Source organism: Oenanthe melanoleuca, chromosome 18 (assembly GCF_029582105.1).
Source record: "Oenanthe melanoleuca isolate GR-GAL-2019-014 chromosome 18, OMel1.0, whole genome shotgun sequence".
Taxonomy (NCBI): domain Eukaryota; kingdom Metazoa; phylum Chordata; class Aves; order Passeriformes; family Muscicapidae; genus Oenanthe; species Oenanthe melanoleuca.
Window position 1 is genome coordinate 3,383,263 of NC_079351.1, and position 17,232 is coordinate 3,400,494.

Sequence of the window (17,232 nt, forward strand, 5' to 3'; positions counted from 1 at the left end):
CCATATGCATCACAGCCTGGGAAATGAAGTTATCCCTTGCTCACACCATTTCTCAAATAGTTCCAACTGCAGATAAAGCCATCAAACAATGCTGCTGCCACTGTATATATTTGTTACTTTGAAACAGGGTTAAAGCAAAGGTTTGTTCTGGATTGCTGCTTTTCCCCCATGTCATTTAGAAAGGTTTAGTTTGTTTCCATTTTAAAGAAGGCTGGAAAGCACCCATCTCCAGGTAAGGTTTTCAGTGTTCTGTGTGTGGAAAGCTGCCTTGGAATACAGCTGACTTGGGAATACAACTGCATTTCATGCTTCACTCAAATTAAATCTTTTGATTTTATTCTATCTTAAGTTATCTGAGTTAAGCCCATTGGTAACTTTATTTAAATATATGTAGATATGTGTATGTATTTATATTTAAGTGTATGCATTTAAAATTAGGAATCCTGATGTCATGTTGGTATTTCACGTACATTATTAAGAACTGTGCTTTTTCTCAACTTATTCCTTTTTCATTACATCTTCCCTGACAAAAACCCATTAGTAGTGAATGAGTGCTTCTGATTTGTGGGCATTACTGCAATACAGTGCTGAAATTTAAATTAGATAAATACAGAGATAATTCCAGTAACATGCAAAAAAAATGTTAGATTAGTTGACATTTTAGAAGAGCCTGCTGATACATCCCTTCACTAAGGGGCTCTCTAGATTAAATATGCTTTTTCAACAGTTTCAGCACAGAAGGTCACTGGGTAAGGTAAGGGATTTTGAACCTAATTTTTTTAAGTAGACTGCAAACTGGATTTACATTTAAAAGACTATTTTTTAAAATTGCATTCTCAGTGGTGAAACAGAATGATACAGTCTGGTTTTTTCTGTACCTGGCAGGATCTCAGTGCAGGAAACTCTAAATTTAGGAATGCTAATAGTAAACTCTGTGTTGATGATGATGTACCAATTACTGACATAGATGCATGCACATGGTCCAAGCCAAATATAAATGGATATTTTTTAAGTTTTAAAAATCTTCCTGATTAATATGAGACAAATTAATATGTTAGGTTTTTAAAAAGTAAAATGTGCAATGGAATTAACATGAGCAAAGGATTTTAAAGTTGCTATAAAGGAAGTTTTCTGGCTGCTTATCCTAAGCAGATGTGTAGTTCTGGAGGTCAAGGAGCCTATTCTTCAATCCTACAATTTGAACTAAAATCCCCTCACAGGCCTTTATCTCTGAATACTGGGTAGAGACAACATTTATGTTGTAAAATCTGAAAATACTAATTATCTCTTTTTTCCATTTTTTCCTCAATAGAAGCGGCTGGAGCAGCAGAAGCAGATCCCTGCAGGAGTTGTGGTCCCTGCAGCCACCACAGCCAGCAGCACTGCAACCACAGTCTCCACACCACAGAAAGTCGTGGTGGGCCCTCTGACAGGCCCTGTGCCCACGGGAACCAAAGTAGTGCTCACCACTAAAGTGGGGTCTCCAGCTACAGTAACATTCCAACAGAACAAGAATTTCCATCAAACTTTTGCTACTTGGGTTAAGCAAGGCCAGTCTTCAACAGGTAAGGAGTCATCTGTCATGGAAGGAACATTGCTGGAGTTCATCCTGTGTATGCATCACATCCTGTATACACATCACATCTTCTCCTGATATGCAGCATTATTACATTTCTGGTTATCTTTGCTCTTAACTCTTGCTATGCCAGAAGGACATTTCTGAGATTCTACCTGTCTAGTTTTTCCTTGGTCTGACTTGCTAGGAAGTTTCATTTCTGACCTGTCTCATTAATTACTGACTAGTTTTTGTACTAGTAATCATTCATTAAAGCATTCTATGATGTCACATACTGTTTCCAGAAAAGAACTTTTACCAAAGAAAGCATGACACATAAAAAAAAAAAAGTAAAAGTAATCCTGTAGTTTGCTGTTTCATGCTTGAAAAACAGTCATTTCATTGACTAATTATTCTGCTCTAAACCTGCCTGTTCTGTGTGCCTCAATAGCCACTAGCACAGCTGCCACCTCAGCCACAACCATTGCCAGCACAGGGCAGACCTTCCAGCTCTCAGGCAGCCCAGTAACGATGGCAGGGAAAGTGATAACTAAGCTGCCACTCCCTGCAAACAGCAAGATTGTTGCCGTCAATGTGCCATCAACTCAAGGAGGTAGGGCAAAGGGAACTGAATAAAAACTGTATTCCAGCTTGCTGCTTAATTCTCCTTTGACACTGTTTTTCCAGTGAAGTAAACCGTGACGTGAAGGGGGAAAATATTTTATATATATATAGATATATGTAAAAATACAAGTTTCTACAGCTTGTTCCCCCTGTGTTGCATATTTGTGTCTGTAAGGGGAAAAATGCAAGTTTTTTGCTTATAAATTATTCTGCATTTCCTAGCCCAAAATTAGTTTTATTTTGAACAATGTGGAATGAAGCATGCTTTTTTTTTTTTTTTTTTTTGTTATCTAAATCAACAAAGCAGCTTTGTTCACAAAAATATTAATGCCTACAGCTGCTCTTCATTGAGGAGCTGGAGTTTGGCTCCAGACTAAAATTAGCATTTTTGATTCTTGCCTCAAGAAGAGGACTTAATATTTTGAGATTTGTGAATGTATATTGAACAGAAAAGCTCAATTCTGTCTCCATTATATTTAGCATCTGATCACATAATGAAGACTGCAGATTTTGTATTGAAATTTCTTAGGTGACAGGAGAAGCACTGCCCATTTTCTTCAGCACCACAGTGTTGTAGGTGAAAGGTGTTTAAACTGCTCTTCTACATTTGAAATTCATCAGATTATAGTTTTTAATGGTTGTATAACACTAACTTGTGGCACCCTGTCAGTGCAAGGACTTCTTTGCAGTTACCATCAAACTGATCTTTGTGAAGATTGACACTTTCCTTAATCTTTTCTAAAATACCTGTTTCTTAACTTAAAATGTAGTTGGACTATTGACAAAGTATAATGCTGCTTCTTTTTACAATATGATAAAGGCTTTCTGAAGAAATGTTGAAAGGATCAAAGGTATTCTAGAAACCTGGAGACTTGAGTTCTAAATGCTACCCTGGAGTTGCATTTACTTCTTTTGCTGGCCATTATATCATTAATGAATTCTCAATTTTTCTTTAATTAGGTGTGGTTCAAGTTCAGCAAAAGGTATTGGGTATCATTCCATCAACTACAGGTGCAAGTCAAACCTTTACTTCATTCCAGCCAAGGACAGCAACTGTAACCATTAGGCCAAACACCACAGGAACGTTAGGAACAACAAGCACTTCACAGGTAAGATATTTTTGTGGTTGTTTAACTCAAAAAAATGTGGGTGTATAGACTTTAAGTCATTGACAAATTTCAAAAGTTCTGGCTAATCACTTTTCAATGTTTTTGGCTCGTCTCAGTAATGGTGTGTATGGATCCTTTAATCCAAGGAGGTATAACAGTTCCCTCCAGTTAGGAAAATTAAAACACACATGGAAGATCATTCAGGGCACATTGCAGGGGCTTTTTCCTCAAGCTGACAGGTGTCTCCTGTTTGGTGTGCACAGGTGGTGCAGGGGACACCGCTGCGCCCCGGGATGACGGTGATCCGGACACCCCTGCAGCAGCCCACCCTTGGCAAGACCATCATTCGAACACCTGTAGTGGTGCAGCAAGGTATTCTGCCAGCCAGTAGGTTCACTTTAATATTTCAATTCCCAGTGTGAAATCCATGGTTTATTTCTTCATGAATTCCTTGTGTGTCATTCTATCCCAATGCAAAAATCCCTTGTTTTGATGCTTGACTAATGCCTTTTTCAGCTTTTGGATGTGTTTGTTGGAGGCTTTGTCAATGTTATTCATCATTGACACAGGGAAATGTAGTATTTAAAATTAAATCCATTCATTTAGGGAGGAAAAAAACAAACAAAACTAAAAACCCCTAAAAACATATAGAGTAGTTGTGCATTGAGAAAGCCTTTTTTTGTATGTTTTTTTCCTTAAAGAGAAGCTGAGTGTTTGAAGTACTCCATATGCATGCAACCTTCCTTAAGATAGGAAACCTTTTGCAGACATTTTTCAATCACACAAATGGTTTGTAAAGAAAACTTTTGTGCAAACGGCAGTGTTTGCTTCACCTGTCTGATCACCATCACATTGCCTGCAATTTGTGACTTGGAGGTTTGCTGTGCTTATGGTTAAAAAGCTGAAAATGTTTTTCTTTGCTCAAATTCTTCTCTTACAGGTCAGACACAGCAAGTGGTGACTCAAATAATCAGGGGTCAGCCTGTCTCAACAGCCATTTCTAGTACCAGCACAGCTTCTTCCAGCACTGGGCAGAAAACCATCACAAGTTCTGGAACAACCCCTCAACAAGTTCAGCCACAGACGCCAGCACCACCCCCTCGCCCTCAGCAGGGCCAGGTGAAGCTGACAATGGCCCAGCTCACCCAGCTCACACAAGGACAGGTAAAGCACTGGACAGCCCTGGGTGTGGAAATGTGCTAACACCCACCCAGCCTTTGCATTTCAGCAGTGTAGTGCCTGTGCCCTTAAATGTGTGTCTGGCTTTATTTAGGATGAGCACTGACATAATTACAGACTTAAAGCAGCTTAAATAGTAAATAGATATAATATAATAAATATATACAAAGTAAATAGTTTTAATAGTAAAGTTTTAACCCTTGCTTCCTGCTGTATTTCCCTATAAGGTAACTGGCATCAGGAGTGTTCAGCAGCATGGAAAAAAAAATCTTGAATAGCAGTAAAGGACATAATTCTATATAGTCTGTTTTGTAGGCATTCAGATCATAATTTTGATTACTTGTCTTTTGAGTTGATGTGAAGATTTATTTTTCATTCATGCTATGCAGAATCTCAGAGGAAAAGTTGCAGTATCTGTGAGCAGAGGAGGAAAAAGTTATTAAAACTTCTGCTCAGATCATGAAGATCTGTTGGTAAAAAATAAATTTAGAGTCAGTTTTTGGGTAAAAATAACTTTCTGTGATTTACTACAGTATCTATAAATAAATAGGTATAAATAATACATATATAATGATTGCAACGTACAGACTGCTCATTGCCAGATAAGGTTTTTTGTTAGAACAAGACTTGGAGTTTAAGCTGAAGGGGAGGGTAGGTTTAGACATTCAGAGGAAGTTCTTCCTTACTAGGGTGGGGAGGCTCTGATACAGTTTGGCCAGAGAAGCTGTGGCTGCCCCATCCCTGGAAGTATCCAAGGCCAGGTTGGAGGGGGCTTGGAGCAACTTGGGACAGTGGAAGGTGTGGGTGGAATTGAGTGAACTTTATGGTCCCTCCCAACCTAAACCATTCTGGGATTCTAAGAGTTTCTGCATTAAATACTCAGAGTTGTTGTGTTGTGTTCTGTGGGTTCACAAAATGTGTAACTCCAACCCAATCATCTGTTGATGATAGAATTGTTGAAAGAGTCCTTGAGTATTTTGTGATCTCAGATGGTAGTTTTGGATTTTAGGAGTATGTTATGTGATAAAAATATTGAATTCTGAAATCCAAACCCATAATTGTTCTGATTTTCATCGAAGTCTGCCTGAGAATTATGTCACTAATACATCAATATTAACTTTTTTTTAGGGTGGCAGTCAAGGCTTAACTGTTGTAATTCAGGGACAAGGTCAAACTACTGGTCAGTTACAATTAATCCCTCAGGGTGTGACTGTAATACCTGGTCCAGGACAGCAGCTTATGCAAGCAGCTATGCCAAATGGTACAATTCAGAGATTTCTGTTCACCCCACTACCAGCAGCTGCTACTACAGCTAGCACAACTACAACCACCGTTTCTACTTCAACCTCGGGTAAGCATTGTTCTGTTCAGCAGAGAAAAAGCTTCCATTTCAATTGCATGGGCGTATTTCTGCAGCTGGAGGTTGTCTGTTACCGCAGTCAATTTGTTGGAAGTATATTGCAGAGTCTGTAGAGTTCCTGCCTAGAGCTTTGCAGCAGTTCCAGAGGTTTGGTTTATCAAGGCTCGTAGCGGGGCCGTTCGCAGTTAATGGGCTCTCGTTTGTGTGTTCCAGCTGCGGGGGAAGCGAAGGCGGCTCTGCAGGCGCCTCCGGCCCCGGCCGTGCCCGCGGGGCAGGGGCAGCCCCAGGCCCAGCCCGCGGCACCGCCCGCGGGGGCTCAGCCCCAGGGCGCGCAGCCCGAGGCCCCGAGCCAGCCCGAGCCTCCCGGCGACTCCGCGGCTGCCCCCGAAGCTCAGCCCTCCAAGTCTCCGGCTCAGTCTCCAGTCCAGGCTCCGGGGCTCCCTCCAGCGCCAGGCCCGATGCAGCCGCCGCCCGCGGGCCTGCCCCCAGGCCAGGCCCAGGCTCAGCATCCAGCTCAGGTGCAAACTCCAACCCGACTGCCCAGCCCAGTGTGGCCCCACGCTCCCATACAAATGCCAGCTCTGCTGCAGCTATCGCAGCCTCAGGTTCAGACCTTGGGCTCAACCCTTGCAAGTACTCAAATTTTGAATCAGGTTCCTCTGCAGTGCCCAGCTCATCCTCAGCTGCCTCCAACAAGTGTTACAGCAGTGCCTCAGCTCCTGCAGCAAGTGGAAGTCCTGTCTCAGCTGCAGCCGTGTCTTGTGGCTCAGATACGAGCCCAGCAGGGCAGCGTGCCCCAGATCCAGCTTCAGTTACCTCTTGAGATCCAGCACAGTAGCCCAGCACAGGCTCAGCAGATTGCCAGTGTGGTGACAGTGCAAGCAGCTAGTGTGCAGGAGCAGCTGCACAGAGTTCAGCAGCTCAGGGAGCAGCAGCAGAAGAAAAAGCAGCAACAGATAGAAATTAAACGTGAGCACACCCTTCAGGCTTCTAATCAAAGTGACATTATCCAGAAACAGGTAAAGTTAACAGAAGGAAATTAACACCTAATGAATCAAAGAAATCTAATTTGAAATGCCTGTTCTTATTAACAATGTTAATACATTTGATAGGCAGTTAATTTGTTTCTTTCAAAGATAGTGCACGATTGCTATTGGCAATTTAATGACATGTTCCCAGTTAATTCAGCACATCAAGTCACTTGTACCATGTTTGCATTCTTCTGTCACCTTGATTCAGTTTACCATTAGCTGCTGGGACAAATCCATCTCTATTCTCAATTCAGGAAAGATAGGTCAGAGCTAGGAGAGCTGATGGACAGAGCACACGTGCAGTACTTTCATTACCTGAAAACTGAGGTTCCAAAGAGGTATCTGAAATGTGATGCTGTTGGATGGCTGCGGGGCTTAAAAATATTTAATAGACTCTTACCACTTTTAAAATAAAACAACCCGTCACAGAGGAAATAGAGTCAATTTACATTTAGTCCCTGGGTTCAAACTTGACATAAGCAAAATATCTGGGGGTGGTGGTGTTCTTTTTTAATTCCTTTTTCAATTTTCAAGTAATTGTTTTAAACAAGCACTGCTTCCCTGATAAAATCAGTTTTATTTTGTCACTCAGTGAAATAAATTACACTTAACTTAGGGAATGTCCTGGTTCTCCCCATAATACTGTGAAATACTGGCTAAGTTTTCATCTTTTCTTTTGGATTCTGTATCATCACAGGTGGTTATGAAGCAGAATGCTGTCATAGAACATTTGAAGCAGAAGAAGACACTGACTCCAGCTGAGAGGGAAGAAAATCAGAGGTGAATGTGCATCATAATGCATTCATAGATGTCAATTTTTTCATTTATTACATCTTTTAATGATATCATAATGAAATGCTGGTCTCTAAAAGCCTGCTTAAAGAAGTGTTGCTATTTCAAATTGGTTAGAGTAACTCTTAAAAGTAGCTTTCATAATGATCTTTATTTCATCTTGCATAATCTCAATTTTATTTTGATAAGATGTTTTTTAAGTAATATTACATATTGTGTTTGAAACTGGCCACAGTTTCTAAGTCAGGTAAAGGAGCACAGAATGAGGAATCAATGCTTCTGCTAAAAAAAAAAAAAAAAAAAAAAAAAAAAAAAAAAAAAAAAAAAAAAAAAAAAAAGCCTGGGTTTTGTTTGTCCTTTATCATGGCCATGTGTTTCCATTCTTGTCCCTGCACATCCCACTCTACAGAAGGAGCTGAAGAGTTGAAAGACAGATTGTCAAACTGAGAGATTTTATCCTTGAAGCTGCTAAACAGAAATTTGGAGTGTTTGTCATTTGTCTTGGGATTATTTTGGCTCCTTTTCACACATGCAGTTGCTCCAATTAGATAATCACAAGTGTGTGTCAGATACTAAGAAAAAGAAGAGTATGTTCTATAAAATTTTGATCATCAAATCACAAGCTCAGTTGATTACATTATCCCTGGGTGCCACTCCTTTACTGTTTGCAGTGCATAAGGAAAAAGATGTATTGGATATGCTCCTCATTTCGTGGTGTCAGACAGCCAAACAGGTGTTTTGACTGAAAAAAGTCCCAATTTAAGTGAAAGATGAAAAAAATAGTTCTAACTAGTTTGGTTGGTGGTGCAACTGCCTTTCCATCTTACTGATTTATTCTTCCTCAAAAATACAATGTGGAGACCTTTAGTCTGTGAAAAAAACAGACTAAATCAAGTAGATACAGTGCAGGTATAAAGAGCAAACTAAACAAAATTATATAGCCCTACAAATATTTGTCATCAAAATCCAGCTGTCTTATCAAAGGACAAAATGTCTGAAGCCACAGAGTTGCCAGCAGCTGCTTGTCCTGGCCATTGCAATTCTGCTGTTTACTCTCAGCTCAGTGGGAGTTGATTTTCATGGTCACTCTGGCAACAAGAAGCATTTGATTTTCTAATGGTTTTGGAAAAGAATAGTGAAGGGAAAAGTAAATTCAGAAGAATCAAAATACATTCATTTTCTAATTGAAATATAAAGCACAATAAAAGAAAGATGCAAAACAAGTGAGCAGGAAAATAGATTTATAGTTGAAGGTATGAAAAGCAGACAAAAATCTAATCTTGAGCTGTCATTAGTGGAGAAATTTGGAAGTGTTTGTAGTGAATTCTATACAGTGAAAAATGTTTGTCAGTCCTTATGCCAAAACACAAAATATTGGTAATATTTCGTGGTCACTGGAGCATAGAAGTGTTTGGTTTTGAAGAAGTTACAGGCTTCCAGCTCACTTTCATCCTACATCAGAATAAAAATCCAGCTTTTTCAAACAAACTGTAGAAAGTGAATTGAGTGAATATCTCTCTCTTCCTACTAAAGCCAAAGCTTTGTTGGGAGTCGGATGGGGGAGGGGAGGAACAATTAGTACTCAGATCATTTAAGTGAAATTGGGACTGGCCCTCTTGAGCCTAACAAGGGACTTGATCTCTCCCAGCAATGCTCTAGTAAATAAGCAGGAGTGGAAGCACTGGGTCTTGCTAAATTTACCTTGTACATCTTAGGAAATACAATAATGAGTTTGCAGCGACTGGAGAATTGATTCTGAATTATTCTGAATAAACAGGCAGCTCAGCACAATGTCCTTTTACCTTATTCCTTCCCCAGAATGATTGTGTGCAACCAAGTGATGAAATATATTCTGGATAAGATAGACAAAGAAGAAAAACAGGCAGCTAAGAAACGGAAGCGAGAAGAGAGCGTGGAGCAGAAGCGGAGCAAACAGAACGCGACCAAGCTCTCAGCTCTGCTTTTCAAGCATAAAGAGCAGCTCAAAGCTGAAATACTGAAAAAAAGAGCACTTCTGGACAAAGATCTACAAATTGAAGTGCAGGTAAGGACAGAGTTTCAAAGGCTAATTTGATGTTAAGCTAGATAGAGCATTTCTGTGTTAATCTTTCTCTGTTTGCTCAGTGCGATTTTAAGGAAATTTACAGGAAGAAGCTGTGGTTGTAGATTTCTCTGAAGCTATTCATATGTCCTTTGAGGGCCTCTTGGTTTTCTTCCGGGCTGAAATTACCTTCTTTCATGAAACAGCTTCTGATAAGTTACAGCCAGAGTGCCATTGCAGTCCAAGAGTGTCATCCCTTAATATTATGTGAATTGTAGATTCAGAACATGAAAAGAATGCATATTTAAATGGATTTAATTGTTTTCTTTTGATTAAGATTGGGGATTTTTGCCTAGATTTTAACCCTTCTTGCAATAATCGTATGAAGTGCTTCCTTCTATTTATTCATTTAATACACTTCAGGAGGAGCTAAAGAAAGACTTGACTAAAATTAAGAAAGAGAAAGAGCGAGCCCAGGCAGCAGCTGCTGCTGCTGCAGCAGCCGCAGCCGCCGCGGCCACCGCCGCTGCCCCGCCACCGCCGCCACCAGTGCCACCAGCACCGCCACAGCTGCCAGCAGCCAGTGTCACCTCCTCCTCCTCCACCACGGTCCCCGTGCCAGTCTCCTCCCAGAAGAGGAAACGAGAGGAGGAGAAAGATTCCTCAGCATCCAAGTCCAAGAAAAAGAAAATGATTTCTACTACCTCAAAGGAAACGAAGAAGGACACAAAGCTTTACTGCATCTGTAAAACGCCTTACGACGAGTCCAAGTGAGTAGCAGTGCCACAGCCCCTCCTGCATGTCCTTAGCTTTAGGTTTAGTGTCAGCTCTTAGCACCAGGTAGTGCTAGAAGTGGAGCTAGTGGCAGGCTATTGCAGGGATCGCTGAGGTTAGAGAATAAAGTCTCTATTTTCCACTAGCAGTTACAAGTATTAACATACTCGATTGATACTGTTACTGTGCGTGGTTTATATTTTATTCGTTTGCATGTCTCCATTGTGTGACCTTCCTGTCTCACATGCACATACTCTTCTTTTTTTCCCTCCGCTCTGTTACTCTTTCTTTTGCTGTTTTGCCTCTGCCTCAGAAGCAAGTGACAATTTGGTTTGAGCAATTTCTTGTGAAGTAGCTGATGTTCTTCAGAAATAGCTTTGGTACCGTCTTCCAATAAATTACTTGGTTTTGTAGAGCAGTACCCAGTAAAGGGGGCTCTGAGTCACTGAGTGAACTGCAGTTCACTTTGGACAATGTTTCAGGGAGAAATGGTTTCCATGAATTATTATTTGCATGCCAGGATAGATAAAAATTGATAAAAATGAATATTATAAGCATCTGACAAAGTGGAAACTGCAGTTCTCTGTAGTTTGATTCTGACTCTGAATGAGGAAAAATATTTACAGTGCTTATGAAGAAATGTAAGTGCTGGAGTGGAGAATCCATTGGATTCCAGGGAATAGTGCTACATGTTGCTTTTTAAGCTAGAGGTGTCTAAGAGCAGTAGTTAGTAATGGTTAACACCTGAGAGCTGTGTAGAGATGTATGTATGATAAATTTGTCTTCAGAGCAATTCCAAGTAAGTGACAATACCCAGAAGGATGAACTGGTACCATTTGATGGTACTTTAAGGGCTGATAACAGAGAAACCATAGATCCAGAGTGATGCATTCACTCCATGGGTCATGGTTCTTTATTCCAAGTTTAGGCCAGGACTAGGGGACCTCTTGAGGTTCCTTCTAGCCTTTTTTGGGTTTTAATTATGTCTTTTAACAAAGTGGAGATATTTAGGGTTTTTTTCACCTTGGTTTTGAATAGCTCTGACCAGTTGCACTATGACCTCAGTGTGGGGCTGCTCCCTGGACTGCCAGTGCTGCAGGAAGAGCAGAATGATGCTCTGCCTGTTATGTCACTGTCACCTTGAGGGGCATCCCCAGCCTCACTTAACTTTGTGTCAGGTTTTAGGTCACCCGGTGTACTTAAGAGGGTTCTCTGGTTGTGATACCCAAGGTCTGTGTGTTACTGCATCTGGACTTAGTGAGTGGGTAAAGGGAAATCCCTTTGTTTGTCAGACTTTGTGTTGACTCCAGTGGTCATAGAGTGAATTTTGCAGGCTTGAATTGAGAACTGTGCTTCAGTGCACTGAATAAAATTTCAAGAAAATGACATATCAGTAACTCAGTGGTATCCTTAGTAATATTGAGCATTGCTGCTTTGCTTTTTGTGAATTTTAGATTTGATATTACTACAAATGATGTCTGTACTGTTGAAGTACATAATCCTTTCACTGTTTGGAAAGGAGTTAGTCAAGTTTTAAAACAGTTCACTGAGAATTTTTTTCTAAGTTTTTTCATGTATCTGTAGGCTTGGATTGTCTTCTTTGTGCTGGTGTCTCTTTTCTACTTCAGAAAAGATAGATGTGCTACTTGAAAAGCCAAGCTGTGGTATTTTATGAATACCCAGTGTATTTTCTTTGATTTACTAACACCTTGTAAGTTGTTTTGTGCTGTGTATTTTATTGCAAATCTCTACGTTTAGTGCTCATTCATGATACTCCAGGATTATAGGGATTTGCTGATAGTGTTTTCAAGGATGGTCATTAAGGATATCTTTCTAAGATTCCTGCTTAGATTCCAACTTTTTTGTTAAATCATAATGTGGCACCTGCTCCACATTCCAGTGGCAAGGTTTAGCATCTACACCTGGATGCAAATGTGCTCCCACATCACCAGGAGCAGACACAGCTCCTCTTGGAAGGAGGGTGCAGGCTGAGTTGCTGATAGTTGTCAGAATGTATGTCTAGCCATTCTTTATGGAAATCGGGGTGTGTGATACTTCTTTTAGGATTTGCCTGACTGAAAAAGAAGAGAAAAGGCAGGATCTGAGTGTCCAAGATGCGTGCAGAGGCGCAGGAAATCAGAGATGCTTCCTGTGGAACATGGGGTAGCTACTGCCCTCTTGGTGCTGTGGTGTCCCCAGGGTGTTGCCTGCAGCCTGACAGGATGGCAGGAATTGCTACAGCAGCACTTGGCAGGGGATGGAGGTCTCCAAATCCAGGAGGATGGAGGTTCTGAGTCTGCTTGCTTTTGCTTAGGCAGAGAGAATGGATGTGAGCGTCGCCCATCTGGTTGTCACTGGTTCATAGGTGTGTTCTGAGGGATCCATACACAAGTTACAAACATCCTGGCATAATATTTTACACTTTTGTCACATCATTCTGTGCAAGGTCCCATCCCCATGATTCTGTCCCTGGTTCCCTCCACTTTGTGTCATACCATACCTGGTTCTGTCACACAGCTGTGTCTGAGAGGAGACATTATTCACTCAAAATTCCACTATGTCACAGTTTTAAGTAGTTTATTATCAGTTTTTCAGTGCACAGCAACCCCCCCAAAAAAAACCCCACCAAGATTTAAAATTGTCAGTCATGCCCTGACCCCATTTTCTTTTGTGTCATTACACCAAGATGTACCTACACACTGCCGGTTGCATGTTCTTGTAGTGTACTCGTAACTCCTAGTTGGTGTTTGCGCTTTGCTTTTGTTTTTTAAATTAACTGAGACCTACATTTTCAAACCTTAAGGAAATGTTTCAGTGGCTTTTGAGCTGCAATTTTGAAAATGTAAACCTTTTCCTTTGGCCTTGTCTTTTTGTGCCTTTGATAGTTTTTCACACACACGTTGAAGACAGTAGATTTTTAGCCCATAGCTTTGTCAAAGTCTGGTTACATATTAATATGTACATATTAATACATGTGCATTTTGATGAATTGTCAAATTAAAATTGACCCAAGTGACCTTATGCCAGTCTAGCTGCAGCATGAGATGTAAGGATAGGGTGCAGGGAAGCTGAGACAGAAAGTAGCTCAGCAACAAGCGCATCAGAGAGAAATGCAGGGAAAAGTGCCATGCCATTTGAAATGACAATTACATTGTCATTTTCATTGTGAACACTTTTAGGTTCTATATTGGCTGTGATCTTTGTACTAACTGGTATCATGGAGAATGTGTTGGAATCACAGAAAAGGAGGCTAAGAAAATGGATGTGTACATCTGTAATGAGTGTAAACGGGCACAAGAGGGCAGCAGTGAGGAGTTGTACTGTATCTGCAGAACACCTTATGATGAGTCGCAGTGAGTTCGGATAAGAACCTCTTATTCCATGTCTAGGTAGCAAAACTGCTCTGACTGTGCTTTCCTGTTCCTTGCAAAGAGTAAAAAACGAGTTATTCTGCATATATTGTATTCATTCATAATACAAATTGCTTTCCAGTAATTGTCTCCCCCTCCCGAATGTTTTTGTTTAGTAAATGTTTAGGAAAAGTGAAGTCCCTCAGGGTGTTTAAAATGTATTGTGGTTTTTATTTTTAATAACAAACTACTAAAACACCATGTACTTTAAATTGGGATTTATTTTCTTTTATTTATTTTTTTATTTTATTTATTTATTTTATTTATTTAACAGGGGATGGTTAGAAAGACTAAAAGACAAATGCTATGTTTAGTGGATATTTTTGTGGTTTAATCTGATCTGTCTGGAGAACATAATTTTAGTATGGGGGTATATGGTTGGTATATTATTATATATATGTGAATTATATACATTCTTTTACTGTAAGGCTTTGTGTCAGAATACTCCCTCTGTATTCAGTTACAAGGCTGATGCTTCCATATGAAAAGTGCTTGTATGGAGTGAAACAAGCCCTAGTTGTAGTCCAGTTTGTGCAAAATGCATCTTGAATTGGTTTGGATACTGGCTGGGTGAGGCTTCTGGCTTTACACTGTTCCTTTAATCTCTAAAGTAGAGGAATTATTTTTGTAATCTTGATTGCTTGAAAGTATAAAATTTAGGAACGTGCTTTGAAATGGTCTGTAAATACCAAAGCAGTTGGAGTAGAATTTGTCACTGAAATCTGACGTTATCTGTTGTTTTTAATCATGCCAAGTATCTGCTTGTATGCAGGGGATGGCAGGTTTATGTGTTTAAATGTAACCTGGACTTGAAATAGATGAAGCCACTGACACTTGGTTTGGCTCTTGCAGATTTTACATTGGCTGTGACCGGTGTCAGAACTGGTACCACGGGCGCTGCGTGGGCATCCTGCAGAGCGAGGCCGATCTCATTGATGAGTACGTGTGTCCCCAGTGCCAGTCCACAGAGGATGCCATGACTGTGCTCAGTCCACTCACAGATAAAGACTATGAAGGCTTGAGGAGGGTCCTGCGCTCCTTGCAGGTGAGGACAAGGGTGGCAGCATCAGGGAGTGTGAAATCCCAGTGGGTTTGGGAGGAAATTATTATTAAATTATCCTTATTAGCTCTGAGACTTGAGGGAGTGGCAAAGCTGTGCCACTGTGTCAGCTGCAAACTTGCTTGGAGTTATTGTGCTGAGGAATAATTACAATAATTAGTAAATTACTACTCCTGAGTGGGTGAAACTAAACAATCCCTTCAGGGAAAGGCTTTTAAAGGAAGTTGGTTTAGAATCCCAAAAAGCAGAGTGGGAGCCCAACTGCACAGGTTATGGAAGGTGCAGTGTTCTGTTCTCAGATCAGTTTTCTGTGGGTTGTGATCCACACTTCCTTACTTTAATTGAGTGTTACCAGATTTCAGGAGTGTTCTCACAGGGGATCATTATCAGCATGTAAATGATGGCATCCTGATAATAAGAATAATGTCTGATATTTCTGGTTTGTCTGTCACTCACAAATAGGCTTTTTCTGCTACAATGATAAAGAATTTTTAAGAATTCTGGTAAAATTATTAAAATCATGATAACAGAAATCTTCTCAGTAATATTTTGCATTGTCCTGTACTTTGCATGCATTTATAAAAGCATATTAATTTCAGGGTATTTGAAAGCACTCTCAGTAAATTCATTCTGTTCTTTTCCATGCAGCCTGTTCAGCACAGTATCCTGTTATGTCTGAATTTCAGTTTCCTGTTTTGAAGCCCAGCTACTGGGTCACTGACATTTAAAACTTTACCCAGGCATCAGATGAGAACTGGTTCCTTTTTCATATAATGCTGTACTTCTTCCTGAAATTCAACTCCAGACCCCAGCAGATAAAAGGATGAAAATATTTACCTATTAGTAGTGCCTAATTTAACTTAATTTTATGTTTTTATTCTCTCCTGTTTCCCTGCCAGGCTCACAAAATGGCATGGCCATTCCTAGAACCAGTAGATCCCAACGATGCACCAGATTATTATGGTGTTATCAAAGAACCAATGGGTAAGTGTTGGTGAAAACAGCCTGAGTGAGTGGGTTTGGGCTTTGGAATAGCAAGTTAATTTCCTGCTGACATGTTCCAGTCATATTTTGCAAAATGCACAAAATACAAAATACACAGGTTAGGTGGTGAAACACTGTGATTACTCACTGATATATTCAGAAGTTCATGAGGGCTGTTTTATCTGCTTCTAGCCTGACTCCTTCACCCCAAATACTGCCAGTCTCACTGATGAATGTGGAAGTCAGTGCAGCAATAGGATAGAATTCATGTTTTTAAATTTCTTTATTCAAAGAGGACAATTCTTTTCTGTCTCTGTGATGAGCTCTTCCTCCAAAGGTTGGGATATGTACTCCAGGGGCTGAGGAGGAGGTGATGCTATGGTGATTCTTGCATTTTATTGAATTTATCTGCACACAACATATTCATGCCTAAGTGTCTCTTCTGAGGGAGACCTGCTGCTGTCACCAGTCACAGCCAGCATTCCTTGAAAAGCCTCTCACCTGAATAATGCTTTGTTTCCCACAGTCTTAATGATGTAGATTTCTGTTTAGGATGAAAGTCTCTCATATAAACAATCTTTGGTTTCTTTAAAGACCTTGCTACTATGGAAGAAAGAATCCTGAAACGCTACTACAAAAAGGTCACGGAATTTGTGGCAGACATGACCAAAATTTTTGATAACTGCCGTTACTACAATCCAAGTGACTCCCCTTTTTACCAGTGTGCAGAAGTGCTCGAGTCTTTCTTTGTACAGAAACTAAAAGGATTTAAGGCAAGCAGGTAAGCTGGAGTGTTCTTAACCACAGGTGTTGTGTTGACCCCTGAAATCTCCTTTCTAAGCTTATCTTGCATTCACACTGGGATTTGCTGTTCCAAGCACTTTCCTGGAAAATTTTCTCAAAATTAAGGCTTAAATGTGATTTTGTGAAGGTTACTTTGGAATATTTATTCAAAAGGAGTCGTTAAAAATTTGGGAGATATCATAAATTTGCAAAATTTGAGTGATACTTCAACTCTTTGCTGCAGAAAACTTACTAATTTCTGATCAAGGCAAATACTGTGTTTGAGTTGTTCTGATGTTCTACTCTGCAGTAAATACTTCTCATGCTAATAAGAGACAATCCTGCTGTAAAGCTTCTAATCCAATGAAAGAAATTAAAATACTTCAGTGTTACTCCTTCTCTCATCTTTTTATACTTTACCACCTTTGAAACAGGGAATAAGGTTTAAAGTAGGGTACAAAAAATGAAGCATTCAAAATTTACCTTTCAAAATTAAACTTTTAAATTTTTTTTAAGATGGGCTGATATAG

General features: G+C 40.1%; 1 protein-coding gene across 15 annotated transcripts in view; it reads left to right on the top strand.

Annotated features, from left to right (window-relative positions):
- The window catches only part of BPTF (bromodomain PHD finger transcription factor), a 52,593-nt gene that overhangs the window by 32,411 nt on the left and 2,950 nt on the right, over nucleotides 1-17,232 (top strand). For 5 of the 15 annotated variants that reach the window (XM_056505706.1, XM_056505711.1, XM_056505710.1 and 2 more), the window contains 14 exons: nucleotides 1,313-1,565; nucleotides 2,007-2,168; nucleotides 3,140-3,288; nucleotides 3,552-3,675; nucleotides 4,229-4,452; nucleotides 5,596-5,818; nucleotides 6,041-6,846; nucleotides 7,556-7,638; nucleotides 9,469-9,694; nucleotides 10,115-10,461; nucleotides 13,645-13,818; nucleotides 14,728-14,920; nucleotides 15,835-15,919; nucleotides 16,514-16,700. In XM_056505706.1, coding sequence (XP_056361681.1) covers nucleotides 1,313-1,565; nucleotides 2,007-2,168; nucleotides 3,140-3,288; nucleotides 3,552-3,675; nucleotides 4,229-4,452; nucleotides 5,596-5,818; nucleotides 6,041-6,846; nucleotides 7,556-7,638; nucleotides 9,469-9,694; nucleotides 10,115-10,461; nucleotides 13,645-13,818; nucleotides 14,728-14,920; nucleotides 15,835-15,919; nucleotides 16,514-16,700 — 3,236 coding nt within the window. The remainder of the gene's footprint in view (nucleotides 1-1,312; nucleotides 1,566-2,006; nucleotides 2,169-3,139; nucleotides 3,289-3,551; nucleotides 3,676-4,228; nucleotides 4,453-5,595; nucleotides 5,819-6,040; nucleotides 6,847-7,555; nucleotides 7,639-9,468; nucleotides 9,695-10,114; nucleotides 10,462-13,644; nucleotides 13,819-14,727; nucleotides 14,921-15,834; nucleotides 15,920-16,513; nucleotides 16,701-17,232) is intronic. The other 10 variants (XM_056505712.1, XM_056505716.1, XM_056505714.1 and 7 more) reach the window with 8 other exon arrangements.